The 13,711-nt window shown below is 43.1% G+C and overlaps 1 protein-coding gene across 1 annotated transcript in view; it reads right to left on the minus strand.

The window, feature by feature from the left end:
• Positions 1–221: 221 nt before the first annotated feature.
• The window catches only part of iqgap1 (IQ motif containing GTPase activating protein 1), a 42,683-nt gene continuing 29,193 nt past the window's right edge, over positions 222–13,711 (minus strand). Inside the window, exons 16-37 of the mRNA XM_068724392.1 lie at positions 12,511–12,601; positions 12,201–12,368; positions 11,350–11,492; positions 11,094–11,264; positions 10,928–11,011; positions 9,864–9,935; positions 9,321–9,390; positions 8,816–9,180; positions 8,560–8,723; positions 6,989–7,213; positions 6,625–6,765; positions 6,429–6,513; positions 5,799–6,031; positions 5,584–5,716; positions 5,297–5,399; positions 4,233–4,368; positions 4,050–4,137; positions 3,740–3,949; positions 3,445–3,611; positions 2,181–2,303; positions 1,546–1,654; positions 222–691 (exon numbers count right to left, since the gene is read on the minus strand). Of these exons, the coding sequence (XP_068580493.1) occupies positions 578–691; positions 1,546–1,654; positions 2,181–2,303; positions 3,445–3,611; positions 3,740–3,949; positions 4,050–4,137; positions 4,233–4,368; positions 5,297–5,399; positions 5,584–5,716; positions 5,799–6,031; positions 6,429–6,513; positions 6,625–6,765; positions 6,989–7,213; positions 8,560–8,723; positions 8,816–9,180; positions 9,321–9,390; positions 9,864–9,935; positions 10,928–11,011; positions 11,094–11,264; positions 11,350–11,492; positions 12,201–12,368; positions 12,511–12,601 (3,195 nt within the window). The 3' untranslated portion in view covers positions 222–577. The remainder of the gene's footprint in view (positions 692–1,545; positions 1,655–2,180; positions 2,304–3,444; positions 3,612–3,739; positions 3,950–4,049; positions 4,138–4,232; positions 4,369–5,296; positions 5,400–5,583; positions 5,717–5,798; positions 6,032–6,428; positions 6,514–6,624; positions 6,766–6,988; positions 7,214–8,559; positions 8,724–8,815; positions 9,181–9,320; positions 9,391–9,863; positions 9,936–10,927; positions 11,012–11,093; positions 11,265–11,349; positions 11,493–12,200; positions 12,369–12,510; positions 12,602–13,711) is intronic.

A 13,711-nucleotide genomic window follows, 5' to 3' on the forward strand; every position in this document is an offset into this window, starting at 1 on the left:
AGCCACAGACTCCATATGTTTTACATCAGGCTTCCACAGAGAGGAAGATATTAGTGTACGGCTGGATCCTCTGAGAAGGATCTCTAGAGAGGAGTGGGAACCCCGCCCGAGAGGAGACCGAGTCCACTGAAGAAGTACGCTGGCACTTTGACACGTTCATCCGGCTTCTTATCAGCTGAGCACATAAACTAACAGCTAAGAAAGACACAAAAACAGATCTCTTAACATAAAACATAGATTCTTTTTATAATTAATCCAGGCCCATGCACAAGATATTCATAATATTTAAAGCAAAATAACAAAACATACAAATCTTAAACCTCTGACCTAACCGCAAGTTACAGACAATAGAGACGGACCGTTCCATTAAAGCACATATGGTGATCCACACAATAATAATAATTAAAAAAGAATGCACGTAAAGCTGCATAGGCACGAGGGAGAAGTGCAGTAGGGAATGTGAAGGAAAGCCAGGGTGGTTCAGGTCAGGGCTTTTTTGCAACCCTCAAAGTGGGTTTTGTGGTTTTGAATCAGTGTCTGCAGCCCTTTTTTTTTTTTTTTTTAATCCTTTCTTTTTCTATTTCCCATAGAATTTCTTGTTGAGCAGGAAAATGAGCAGGTTGACGTTGATGGTGGCCCTGTCGAAGAGCTTCATCACCGCCACGCCTTCGTACTGCAGCTGGAGGAGATCCTGAGAGACAAACACAACGAGATCAGCCTCGATAAACCCATCACAGACAACCGTCTCCGTAACGTGTATCAATATTCACTGAGTCTACTGTACGGTTGTTCCAATACCAATAACTCCCTAAAATGCTGGATCGGCAAGTATTCAAGTCTATCCACCGATCCGACATCATGTCATTTATCGGCTCTTTTACACAGAAACAACAACAACACGTGTCACTCGCTATCAGGCGGCAACCTCCGGTTCTGCCGAGTGAAGCCGACGCTTCATGTGTTAAAGCTGCATTCTCTCTAATGACCATCAGGGGGCGACTCCTCTGGTTGTATAGAAGTCTATGAGAAAATGACTCTACTTCTCTCATGATTTATTCCCTCCCTGAGAAAACGCCGTTAGACCCAGCGCTGCTACTGAACACCAGCACCTCTGTACCCAGAGTAGCATTAAAGTGTGGTGGAAGTAGCTAGCTAGCTAGCTAGCTGCCAGCTAGTTAGCTAGCTAGCTTGTTGGCCGCTTTGACTATCATGTCACGTTGATTTGAACAGGAATGTTCTTCTACTGATGTACTATTTCTATGCTTTAATTTTCTCTATGTTTGTGTTTTACAAAGGGTTTAAGCTGAGTCTGGACAGACAACAATGATAGCATCATATCACATCCATACAGTTTCAGAAGTACACATCTGTAAGAAAAGAATACTATACATATCTTTGTGTATAACGCACTGACGTCACGTTTAGGTATTGGAAACTGTATTGTGAAGGAACTTTTTTTTTTTTTTTTTTTTTTAAATTGCAACATCTCTAGTTTACTTTACCGAAGGAAAAAAAAAAAATAAAGTTATGAAAAAGAAACCATACCTGATATTCTAACTGTAATGTCTCCAAGTGCACGCCCATGAACTTGGCCTTCACCTCAAACACTCCGACGGTCTCTGACGGGGAAATCTCAAAAATGGCATTCTTGAACCTGTGAAGAGAGAAAAGTACACGACAAAGAAAGTGATCAACCTTCATGAATTTAATGACGTTTGAGATGGAGTTAGAAATGTCACGTTTTGATATTTAACGTTGCGTAAAACAAGAAGAACGTAATTGCCGATCATTGATGATCGATATTAACAGATACAGATCCGTTTGTCTTGTCATTAGTAGTTTTAATGATGTATTATAATCTGTTTAATCATAGGAAGTCAAACAGCTCATAATTCATCACTAATATCTATTTTATATTCGTGTGAAAACATCTCCTTCAAACCGCTGGATTTATTCCCGTTTCTTATCAAAACTACAGTTTACCAGGTTACACGTCATGACTACGTTATAGTTTACCTTTGCCCAGTACTCATCTTCACTGAACAGAGCCTGAACGCATCATAATGTAACTGAACAGAACCTTCGTTCGTTAGCCGTTAGCGTCTAAAGTTTTCTTCATAATTGATATACAGAGGATCGTTTTGTGGATAAAGTACTCCTTGAACCACAGCAGAACTCACTGGTTGGGCTGCAGATCCTCTATCGCGATCAGCACGCCCTTCTCGTGGAGGCGGGAGGCGGTGTACTTCTGAGAAACCTGCTTACTCTTCTTGGCCTTGTTGTCGCCCGGTTTCTTTGACAACCTGAGAAGAAAGACGAGCCGCACGGGACAGCATGAAACCGTCTCTTAGAGTGTGTTCAACATGTTTGGAAGATGATTATCAGAGGACAAGTGGCTGATTAGAAGTCCAAAATGAAAAGCAGCAGGAGTCTGAGGACCAACACTGTGACCCACTGCCTGTTACGAGTCACACAGTTCGGATGTTTTGGCACAATTCAGAAATTTGTTTTCAAGAACAAGTGAAAAGGGACACATGCTGCGATATTTCATTCATACTGTGTGTGCGAATAAGTCAGACATCTACATGTTTTCCTCCGCTTCCTAGTTCCTCCAGACTAGAAGAGTAGATGTACTGCCCACACTACAGATTATACTGTGACTATGACCTGTACTATTATAGATGATGCTCCGAGCAGCGTTGAAATCTGTAAGCTTAAAACCTGCCTCTTCAGCCGGCAAATAATGGTTTATAGACACTATTTACACTGTTTTTTTACTCACTTAATTGCATTTGAGGTGTATAATGTTATTCTTTTTTATTGCTATTTTATTAACTGATCATTAAAATGTAAAATATTTTTTATTGTATGGTTATTTTATTAAACACATTTTATTGTGTTAAAATTGTAAAATTAAATGTTATTGTTTTTTTATTAATCACTTATATTATTTTTATTAAGTTAGTTGTAAAATTATATTCAATTTTATTGTTATTTTATTAATCACTCACTTAATTGTATTTAAAATGCAAAACGATATTCTATTTTAATATTATTTTATTAATCACTCACTTTGTATTGTATTTAAGTTGTTTTTTTAAAGTACTTTTTAATTCACAATGTATTACTACTATTATTGTTCACATATCTTATAATCTATTTTATTATTTGTATTCTCTCACATGCATTGGTCTCAAATATTTTAATAGTTTTTTTTCTTTTCTGTTGAGTTCACGGCCCACACTTATTCTGACCCTGCAGCTGAAAGGGGATCCCTGCCTTGTGCTCCCTACAGATAACAGTGTAACGCTGCTAACAGCTCAGGCTTCTGTCAGCAGTTTAATCATGCACGTCTCAGTGGCGATTGCTGTGAGAGTACGACCGCTCGACCCGAACCACAAAATGACCAATTGAAACCGTTAAATGAGATGAATGGTCACTCACTTGCCCTTGCTGGCCAGGTTGTCCATGCACGTCTTGATATACTGATTGTATGAGTCAATCTGAACATTGAAAAAAGTTGTCTTTGAATTCAGGGCGACGTTGGTCTGCTGAAGCCTCACCAGCTCAGCTTTCCGACGCTGACGATACCGCCTCTGGTTTCTGATGTCCTGTAACACACACACACACACACACACACACACACACACACACACACACACACACACATCACATTTAAAGTAAAACAAAACACACTGGAGGAGTTTTAATTGTCCTCGTCCTCAGATGATGTGTAGACCTTGGCGATGTCGTTGATGAGGTCCTGGTAGCGGTTGTCGGGGTGGACCTTCCCCAGCTCGGCCAGCCGCTGCAGGTTGCTCTTGATCTTGTCCTTCTTGCCCTGCAGCGTCAGGCTGTCGTCCACCACCGGCTTCACCTGCTTCATCTTCTCTGGGGTCTTGGCGTCTCTGACGGCCCTCCTCTGCATGGCCCGCTGGTACTCTGCTTCCTGTCACCCGGGACAACAAGACGGATCATAGTTAGTTTTCACTTTCAGTTAGCTCAGTCTTAAAAGGGATAGTTTAAGCCCCCAAATCTTTATTTCTGACCTGTTCGGTTCCCCCTGTTGAGTCCAGGATCTCAGTCAGAGTCTCTCCAGGCTGGAACCGGATCACGTCCACAATGAGCCTCTTGGTGCTGAGAAGAAACATCGAAGAAACCGTTGAATCTCCAACAAAGGACCGTATAAAATCTACTCTCGTCAGCCGTGAATCTCCACGTAACGAACTTACTTGAGCAGGAGCGTGCGGGCGTCCATCTCCGCGTTGGCCTCGCCGGGGAGGTCGAACTTGTTGGTGAGTGTGAGAGAAACCTCGGTCTTCCCCATCAGCTCTTTGTTGGGGTCGTTAGGAGGAAGAGGATTCTCACCTGAGTGAGGCGGGTGATCAGATGATAAAATATCGGGTGGTTTCTGGTCAGAAACGCTCTCATCTAGGGCTGCACCTAACGGCTATTTTTTAATCCAGTAATCTAAAAACTAATTTATTGATTATTCTAAAGATTATTTTCTATATTCACAATTTTTATAACAATTCATTTAACCAAAAATTAAAAAGAACTTTTTTTTCTTCGTTTTATTTTATCATCTTCTCTTAAAAACAAAACAAATGTAAGAAGATATCAGGCCCTCTGTAAGTTTGAAAATACTGGGCCTCAAATTGAAAAGGATCGCATAAATTAATTTAATCACTGTGTGTCATAGCAACCTTTTCCCTGAACTGGAGAATCTGTATTTCCACTGAAGCACTTGACCTAAAACTTAAAATGGTTACGACAGGGAACGATGTAAGTGCTGGAGATGATCAAATGTTATTTGTTGTCTCCAACAACAGTCTGTAACCTTAGTTTAAGCTGTTTTTCTCGCTCATACGTGGCCGTTAAAGGAAACAGAAATTACAAAACGGCCCGAACAACAACAACGTTAGATGACGCATGATGTAACGTTACGTTAACTGCAGCTGTGCAGAAATGACTTTTAGCATACAAATACATGTATTTTAAGAGACTACTACTAACTAATTATACAGATATTTCATGCTTTGGTGGGGACAAAAAAGTGAACGGTACAGTTGTCCCTGTCTGAAATATTTGTACCACTTTAGAGCATCGTGGTGGTTATTAGTCCAGCACTGCTCTCACTTCATCTGTAAACTGCTGATTTAAGGTACGGTCAGACACTCGCAACATAAAACTAAATACCACATCCAGTATCGTCAGTACATTTAAAGTTAGAGTTAAATTCTTGCATCGCTAATTGTTTTCGCTGACACTTAAAAAAAAGCCTCATTTCACTCACCGATGAGGGACTCGACGGTGGGAACCTCGCCCAGGTCCTCCAGCAGCTCGTGGATGGGGTCGTTGTGCTCCGGAGCGATGGCGTCCTGGTGGTCCAGCAGCAGCTAACGGGAGACAGAAGAATCCAGGTCAGGTTTTGCATTGGTATTGTTGTTGTTCCTGGTTTTGATGTCTGTGTGTGAGGATTTGTAAGTTCTGTAAATCTGTAAATAAGAGTTACGGGACCGACTGGGACACACATGTGGTTTGAGACAGGAAGAGCTAAACGTGCAGGTGGTCCAAACTCACCGTGTGGGTGTTGATGATCTCTCCAATGGAGATGTAGATGACCGGTTTGGTGACGGTGACCAAGTCGGAGTACTGATCCACATTGAACTTATCTTCAAGCGAAGGAACGTCACACGCCGACAGAAAGAAGCGCCTGGGACGGAAAAGAGAAAAGTCAGACGAGACGAAGAGCTTCAAACAAGAGATCGAGGAGCGTCACCGATTCGGCACCGGACCTGAACTTCTGGTAGGAGGCGCTGAGATATTCGTTGATGGGATTGAGATGGGCGTTGTCCCCCAGGAACATCTTATTGGAGGCGGCGTGCTGCAGCATCTTGGCGACGGAGCCCAGGTTCCGCCGCTGCTCCGTGGTCAGCTGGCCGCCCGCTGACACCTCGATGATGTCGAAGGCGTCGGGCGCCACGATGGCCGGGTTCATGTAGCGGTAATACAGCAGGTTCCCCACAATCTGACGGGGCAATTCACTTCAAATTATTACGATGAAATGAAATTACAACAACAAGGTCTGTGGGTTATCTTGAGTCACCGGGTCAGGATTTCTGGAAAGAGACATTGCTTTACATGTTTTTACAGTGTTTTACATGTTTTTTTTTATTATTTGAGCACAACAAGCCGAGTGACATAGACACCCGTTATATTGGAGAGACGTCTCTAAACAACACTGAAACTATCTAGATTGATTCATTCATGTATTTTTGATTTTGGGGTGACCTGACCCTTTAGAGACTGTGGAGCATGTTAAGTTTAAAAAGGCACGTCTCTTTGTTTTTCAAAGCTGCTTCATAAATGCTTTATTATTATTATTATTATTATTATTATTATTATTATTATTATTATTATTAAACCTTGAGCAGCTCGTCCTCTGTAGCATCTGGGAACTTCTCATGGAGGGTGTCCTTCAGCACTTTGGAGACGAAACGCATACCGTATCTGACAGAGAGAGACAGGAATGTGGAAATATATAAAATATATATATAAAATATGGATTGTAGGTGTAAACTAGCTGACTTGTGTCCATAAAAATGTGGACAGTGAACGTACGGTATTTTATCCACCGAGACGATGATGGCGGACAGGAACTTGTCAGTGATGGTCTTCATGTTCTTGATGGAGGCTTCCAGTCTCGTCCTCACCTCCTCGTGGGCCATAGCCTGCTCTGGGGTCACGTCGTAGGGCAGCTTACTGTTGACAAAGAGATGGAGGAAAGGAGGAAGCGTTAACAGTGATCGTAACCTACGAGACACTTTGTAATTTACGACTATCAAACTAAATACATCTGTCTATAATGACTAGTATAACCATTTAATTATCCTAAAATAACTTAATATGACTTTATAGTTTTGCTGTTTTTTTTTCCCCCTATTTACTGAAACTCGGGTACAAGACGACCTCGTCTCCAGCTCACCTGGCCTCTCCGGTCTGCGTCTCCATCTGGTTGACCCAGCTCTTGTAGATGTCCACCGGGTCGGTCTTGATGTTGAGCGCTTTGTCGTCCATGATCTCTTTGACGACCGGCGCCAGGATCTGCCGCAGCGCGTTCTGTCCCCGCGCACCTCGGTGGAAGCTCACCACCATCTTGATGATCGTAGGGTTTCCCGTGACGATCTCCTTCATCTGGTCAACCTTGGACCTGAGGACGGTTGGAACTCGTCACTGTGTACTCATCAACCGGGCCGCATCAGAAATGCCAAGTCGATGCGTTTCCATCGAGTGGTTTAGAAACTTCCAGACCACATGTATTCTTCCAGGTTCTTCTACACTGACCATGTACTTTTCCTAACCCTCATATGCAAAAAATGTGAAGAAACCCTACGTTTTACTTCTCTTTCAATACATTTTATGTCTCTGCAAAAAGCGAGCTGTGCTTCACACTATGGGTACATCCCAAGTCTCTTAATTGCATCCCCGTTTCCCTCACTTGTGTCCTTTCCCTGCGTCTTAGTTCCTCCCACCGGGGATGCACGGAGATACGCAAGGAAACCATGCGAGGAGAGAGGAAACGAGGAATTAAGTTTTAAGAGATATGAGACGTCCTCCTCTCTCCTCGCTCCTCCGAGCTAAATAAGAGCTTTGGGACGGCCGTCAATATGGCGGAGCAGAACAACTTAAGAGACTTGGGACGTACCCAATGTTCTCATAATAAACTCAGCTACAGCGTGGTTTGGTCAGAAGATGGCGCTGTAGTGGACGCAGTGGCTGTAATCTGTAAGTACCCAAGAGTAGAAGAAGTAGAGGTGGTGGACCGGAACCAAAACAAGTCCTCTTGGCCATATGACCATCGACGAGAAAAAGGAGAAAAGTCTTCAGGAATTAGTTTCACTTGTTTTCACAGTTTGAATCGTTCTGTCATGTCAGCTAGTGTCGGCCATGTTTCATGTCGTCCTGAGACGAAGATGAGCGTTCACACGGTAATATGTTGGAAACAGTCACTTGTGTGATTTAAAGTTAATACTCTTCAAGCGTCGCTTGGTCAAGAACCTTTTTTGGACCTTGGCGTTGGATCTTTAGCTTTTCAGAACGCGACTGTCACAAACAGTTCACTGATCAAAGCTCTATTATCATATCTGAGGGTTTTACAGAAGCAGGGGAATTGGTTTTTAGATGCTTTAAAAACAGGAGGTCTTAAAAATCTATAGTCAAGCTTTGTTTCTTTATAATGCTTTTAATACTTGACTTCCTTCTTTACGGGGCTTGTATTCTTTGTCTTCTCGGTACATTTTGTTAGTACGCCCTCTGGTGTTTCGGAGAGTTATGCCATGAATAATGTATACCGTGTATGATCACCTTTGTGCGTGGTAGTAGTTTGCGCGCCATCTGCTGAGGCTCGCGCTACTGAGCGAGTATAAACAAGGCTTTAAATGTTCGCTACAGCCGAGCTCAGTCAGTTGAGGCCATTTAGAGCATCGACTCTCTTCCATAGAGCTTTTCTAACGCGATACTTTGATGTGCGTGTAAAAATGTGTGATCGCTTCTCACTTGATCTCCTCCTGCAGGGCCGTTTTGAAGAGCTTGGTCAGCAGGTACTCCTCCCTCTGGTTGGAGGCGTAGTTATAAAGGGTGAAGATCACAGAGTCCATGAACTTTGTGGATTTATTCTGCGGCATCTGGAAGATCAGCTTGGCGAGATACGTCGGGTTGGTCTACAAAGAAGAAGAAGCAGAAATGTGAGCGTTCATCAGAGAGGTGTGATTCTGTTGTTCAGGATCTAGAGACAGAAGTACTGTACTGTTACCTGTAACAGGTAAAAGAGGTACTGGTAGGCTTCCAGTTTGACCCTCTTCTCCTTGCTGAGGGCCTTCAGCCCCCCCCTCTGCTTGTTCATCATCATCATGTTGGACAGCTGGCCCTTGTTCTTCTTGGTCAGCTTCTTGCTGTGGGACACCACCTCCTGCAGCGTGATCTTGTTCTTCACCAGCAGGCCGATCTTGATGTCCATCAGGTTCAGGTCGTTCTCCAGCTGCTGGTTGGAGCGGATGTTGGTGACCACCTCCTCGCGGAGGCGCATCAGCTCCAGCTCCTCCTGGAAGTCCTGGTCGCTGTGGTCCAGCAGGTGGACGAACTTCCTCACCACCGCCATCGGGGGGTCCTCGGCGCTGACTGTGTGAGGAAGGACATTTGAGAGTCAAGAGGCCACCAAAGCTGGAGAGAACATATATATATATATATACACACACACACACACATATATACAGATATAAATATATATCAGCTCAGTCTGTAGTTTGATTTGTACTCACTCAGCGTCTTGTAGTCGTCTCTGGCCTTGTTGGCTCTAATGAAAGCCTGAATCTTCACCACCTGATTGATCTGCAGTAGAAAACAGGAAATCGCTTGGCTGATCAATGGTCTTCATTATGAAATGGCACCACAGGAATCCACTGAGTCGCAGTGGAAATGACTTCACACATGTCAAGAGTGCTGGATGACTCCGTCTGTTTCCCTCCAACCCCGCATGACGCGGAACTAAATGTCGGCGGATGTCTCGGGGGAAATTTAAAGCTTCTATTAGACGACGCCGCGAATCGTTTACTCAACACCCGAATTCTTATGACAGACAATTTACAATCCATTGTCTTGATTATTTTAAATTAAAACTCAAAATCTCTCGAACAGATCTGCATCCTTTCACACCCATCAAGCTTGGAACGAGCTATTTAACTTAACTTATCTTGAAATGTTTAGAAATACTTTGCATCTCAATGGGACCTTTCTAGTTAAATAAAAAAAACAGATTTTAGGCTGATGTTATGAGACAAAGGTTTTAGGCTTTGAATACTCACGTGATCTTGGAAGTACTTCAGACGATCCTTGTATTTCTTACGAGCTTGGTGCATCCGAACCATGGACTGGATCTGAGAAGGACAAAAACAAATCCTTTAGTGTGAACTGTACTTATATACTGCTGATAACAATGAGAGATGCACCGATTCTGTGTTCCTATTATTTGCTAAAACAGCCTTTAGCGGCTGTTACAGCTGTTTCCAGCTGGCGTCACTCTTTCCCGTTGAGTGTCTCTTCGTTTCCGTCTGTAGAATCCAGACCAAAAGTTATATTTACAACGACGAAAGCAAGCAGGATAAGAAACTGTGTCACTCAGTCCATCCATCGTCTGCTCTGTGTCAGTATTACGGACGGACGGACGCACGCACGCATGCACGCACGCACGCACACACACACAGTCCATTGCTCTGAAACAACAGCTGAGCGATAGTAACATTTATCTCAGCCAATAATATTGTTTTTATGAGGGATAAATGAGCAAGAAAAAAAAAAAAAAAAAGACATGATTCGACGACAGAAAAGACTCGACCAATCAGATTCAACTATGTAACGTCTTAGTTGGGGACGCTCCTAAAGCAAACACAAACATTTTTGTGACTTTTAAAATTTAAATTAATTTGTAAAGTCACAATAAAACAGTCCAAATGTTTCTAGGGTCGTTCTTCTACGGCTTATTTTGGACTCGCGGGTTTTACAAATTGTGTGGGATGTCTGTGAATATAAAAACGGCATGAAATTGTATATTAGAGACGATAAGTTAAGTTAAGTTGGAGAAATTCTTGTGCCAGAGATTTATCAAAGATTACAACAGAAGAATAACAACAAAAATACATGCACAACATATATGAACAATAGAAAACAATTAAGTGGAAAGTGCCTAATAGAAACGACAATAGAAAAAGTAATATTGAGCCTGATATTGAGAGAGATATTCAAAAGTAGCAAACGGTAATATTAGACATGCTATTAAAATGTAATATTGCACCATGATGAAAGCAGCAGTGTTGCCCATGACGTGGTTATTTTAGTTGCCACGATGATAATCTGATAATGATAGTTCTACCTTGACGGCCTCGTCGCTGTGGTCCTCCAGGTATTGTTTACGCTCTTTGAACGCCTTCCTCTGTTTGTGGCCTTTCCAGTGCGCCTGAGAACAGAACGAGTGTCAGCAGAAGTCCTGAAGGCAGACAGACGCTTCTATAACCGTGTGACGTACAGGTGGGTCTCACCTGTATGCATGTAACAGCAGGGTCTTGGGATTTCAGGAAGTTTATCCGCTCCTTTTGGCCGTTCCTCACCAGGTAGCCACGGCAGCGGGCCTGCAGCTTGGCAATGAGAGACTCGTTGGCCAGCCACAGCTGCTCTCGATTGTAGGCCGTGGTTACGCCGGAAACCACCGACTGACGGGGACAGCATGAAAACAACCAGTTAAAATAAAACTATATATATAATAATACTTACGGCCGCACAGGGAGCGTGACCTACCTGGATGTCTTCCTTGTTGAGCTGGGTGTTGTTCTGCAGGAAGCCCTCCGGCTCCACCCAGGTGCCCTCTTTGTTCTGCAGGTTGTAATAGTAGTTGTGTCCTCCCTTCACCCAGTGCTTCACCCACTCGCTGCCATTATCTCCTGGACGAACAGCAACACAGAATGCAAGGTGAACAAGGCGGAGGCACAACGTGGAGCAACACTTAGCAAGAAGCGTCGTCGCTCCATTTTAAATGGATTTCAGCAAGTAGCTCTAAACAATGTACTGCTGTGGACACCTGAAAAAAGTAAATATCAGTTAAAGTGTACGCTATATTTAGACTATTTTCACCGTCCACATGACGGGGAACTGAAGCCGTCGCGTTCTCTTCAAAGACACCAGACTCCTTTGACAAAAACAGTCTTTTTTTTTACCTCGGAGAACACAGGAGCTGCTGGTCTACTGCTGCCACCATTGCTTGGTTTGTTTGTGTTTCTGTGTTTTAAATGTTTAGTTTGGATTCACCAGAGTCACACATTTTTTTTAAATAACCAATCAAGGCAGCGGAACACCAGCAACTCCTGTGTTCTGTCAGGTAAAAATGATTACTTCTAAATATTCTAAATATAGCTTAAAACTTGATATAGATTCTTTTAGGAGTCTAAAATACGTCCACAGCAGTGCATTGTTCTCCTGTCTGTTTCTATAAACTCTACTGTAGTAGATCACTGACTGTGGAGAAGAACCTCACTCGACCACACTAACTCTCACTTTAAAGATGCATCAGAAATGCAGATCATCAGGCACAAGTGTCACTTGGCATTAACAATAAAAATGAAAATGCATTCCTCCCGAAACGTTCTCCTCACCCACTGCCTTCTTCTCGTCTTTGATCTTGGACAGGTCATCCTGGTAGGTCTGGGCGCACTCCGAGGTGACTCCGTAGAGTCCCGTCCCGGGGCTTCTCAGAGCAGCCAGGGTCTGAGCCGGTTCTCCGCTGTCCACCGCCTCGTTGACGGCCTGGATGGACTGCGAGACTGCGGATATAAAACGCAAAAAAAAAAAACCATCAGCCTTTTTCCTGTCCTCACATCTGGAACGCTGTGTAGAAGGCGGGTGGTACTTGTTCTGTAATCTTAAACATGTAGAATAGGTCCAGTTAAATGAAATGATAGTTACACTGTAAGGCCTCCTGAGTGTCCTGGTTCGCCCTCAGAATGGCGTCCTGGATCTCATCCAGCCACAGCACAGCAGAGGGGTCCTGGGTCTCCTGGAGGGACACGGGACAATGTGATCAGAAACGAACAGCGAGGACACACACACACACACACACACACACACACACACACACACACACACACACACACACACACTCTCTAGTTCATCATGGTTGTATGTCTTTGTTTACTTCTCTAAATTCTGGATCCTCAAAAGTTGCGGGTTTTTTTCTTCTTTGAATTCATACAAACTCGGAAGTGAAAGACACAATATTGCTAAGAACTAGTAGATAGAAATAAACTCCAAATTAGGGCTGTAATTAATGATTATTTTCATTGTTGATTCCTCTACTGATAATTTGTCCAAATACATGAAGATAAACAGTTTAACTGTCACAGAGGGGTAAAGAAACAAAAAAGTATTCACATTTAAGACGATGGAATCACAAGATCTTCTTAAAACAGATTCATTTTGAAGACAACTGATGCAAATAGTTGCCGATTAACTCAATGGTTGACAAATTATCAATTAAATCATTGACGCTCCACTCCAAATATCATTCGAGCGAGACCCGAGGGCCGGACAACCAGATCATGAAGCGTGCAGTGATGAGCACAGGAACCAAAGTTGGTCATAAATCACAATGTTTTTGGGGCTTTTTTTCTGGTTAACATGTTTAAGCACGCCTAATAAAATAATAACACATCACGGACACATTCTAAGCTTTTAAATGCTCCTTTTAGCTGCTGGAAATAAACATGAACACGCTGTCACAGCAGACACTCACACACACACACACACACACACACACAAACACTGACCTAAAAGAAAAAAAAGAAATGTCACCAAAAGATGCTTAAATAGTGCAAATGTCACTTCATTCCATTTGCTCACCAAACCAAGACCTCAATGCTGAATTCAACAGTTGTGTTATGAACTGTAGTGACACCAAACTGCATCCAGATGGCGCACGCCGCCTACATCTGTGTAACAGCCGTTTGATTCTTGCTGCTGCTGCTGCTTTCTAGACTCATTCTGGTTTTGGGCCTCCATGTGTCCCGCCCCTTCATGATGTGCTTCAGGGGTAGAAGAGAGGAGGTGTGTGTGTGTGTGTGTGTGTGTGTGTGTGTGTGTGTGTGAGAAAGAGGTGGGCGGGTACGAC

This window comes from Cebidichthys violaceus, unplaced genomic scaffold (assembly GCF_023349555.1).
Source record: "Cebidichthys violaceus isolate CVI_PGR_0920_01 unplaced genomic scaffold, fCebVio1.0.p SCAF_30, whole genome shotgun sequence".
Classification (NCBI taxonomy): Eukaryota; Metazoa; Chordata; class Actinopteri; order Perciformes; family Stichaeidae; genus Cebidichthys; species Cebidichthys violaceus.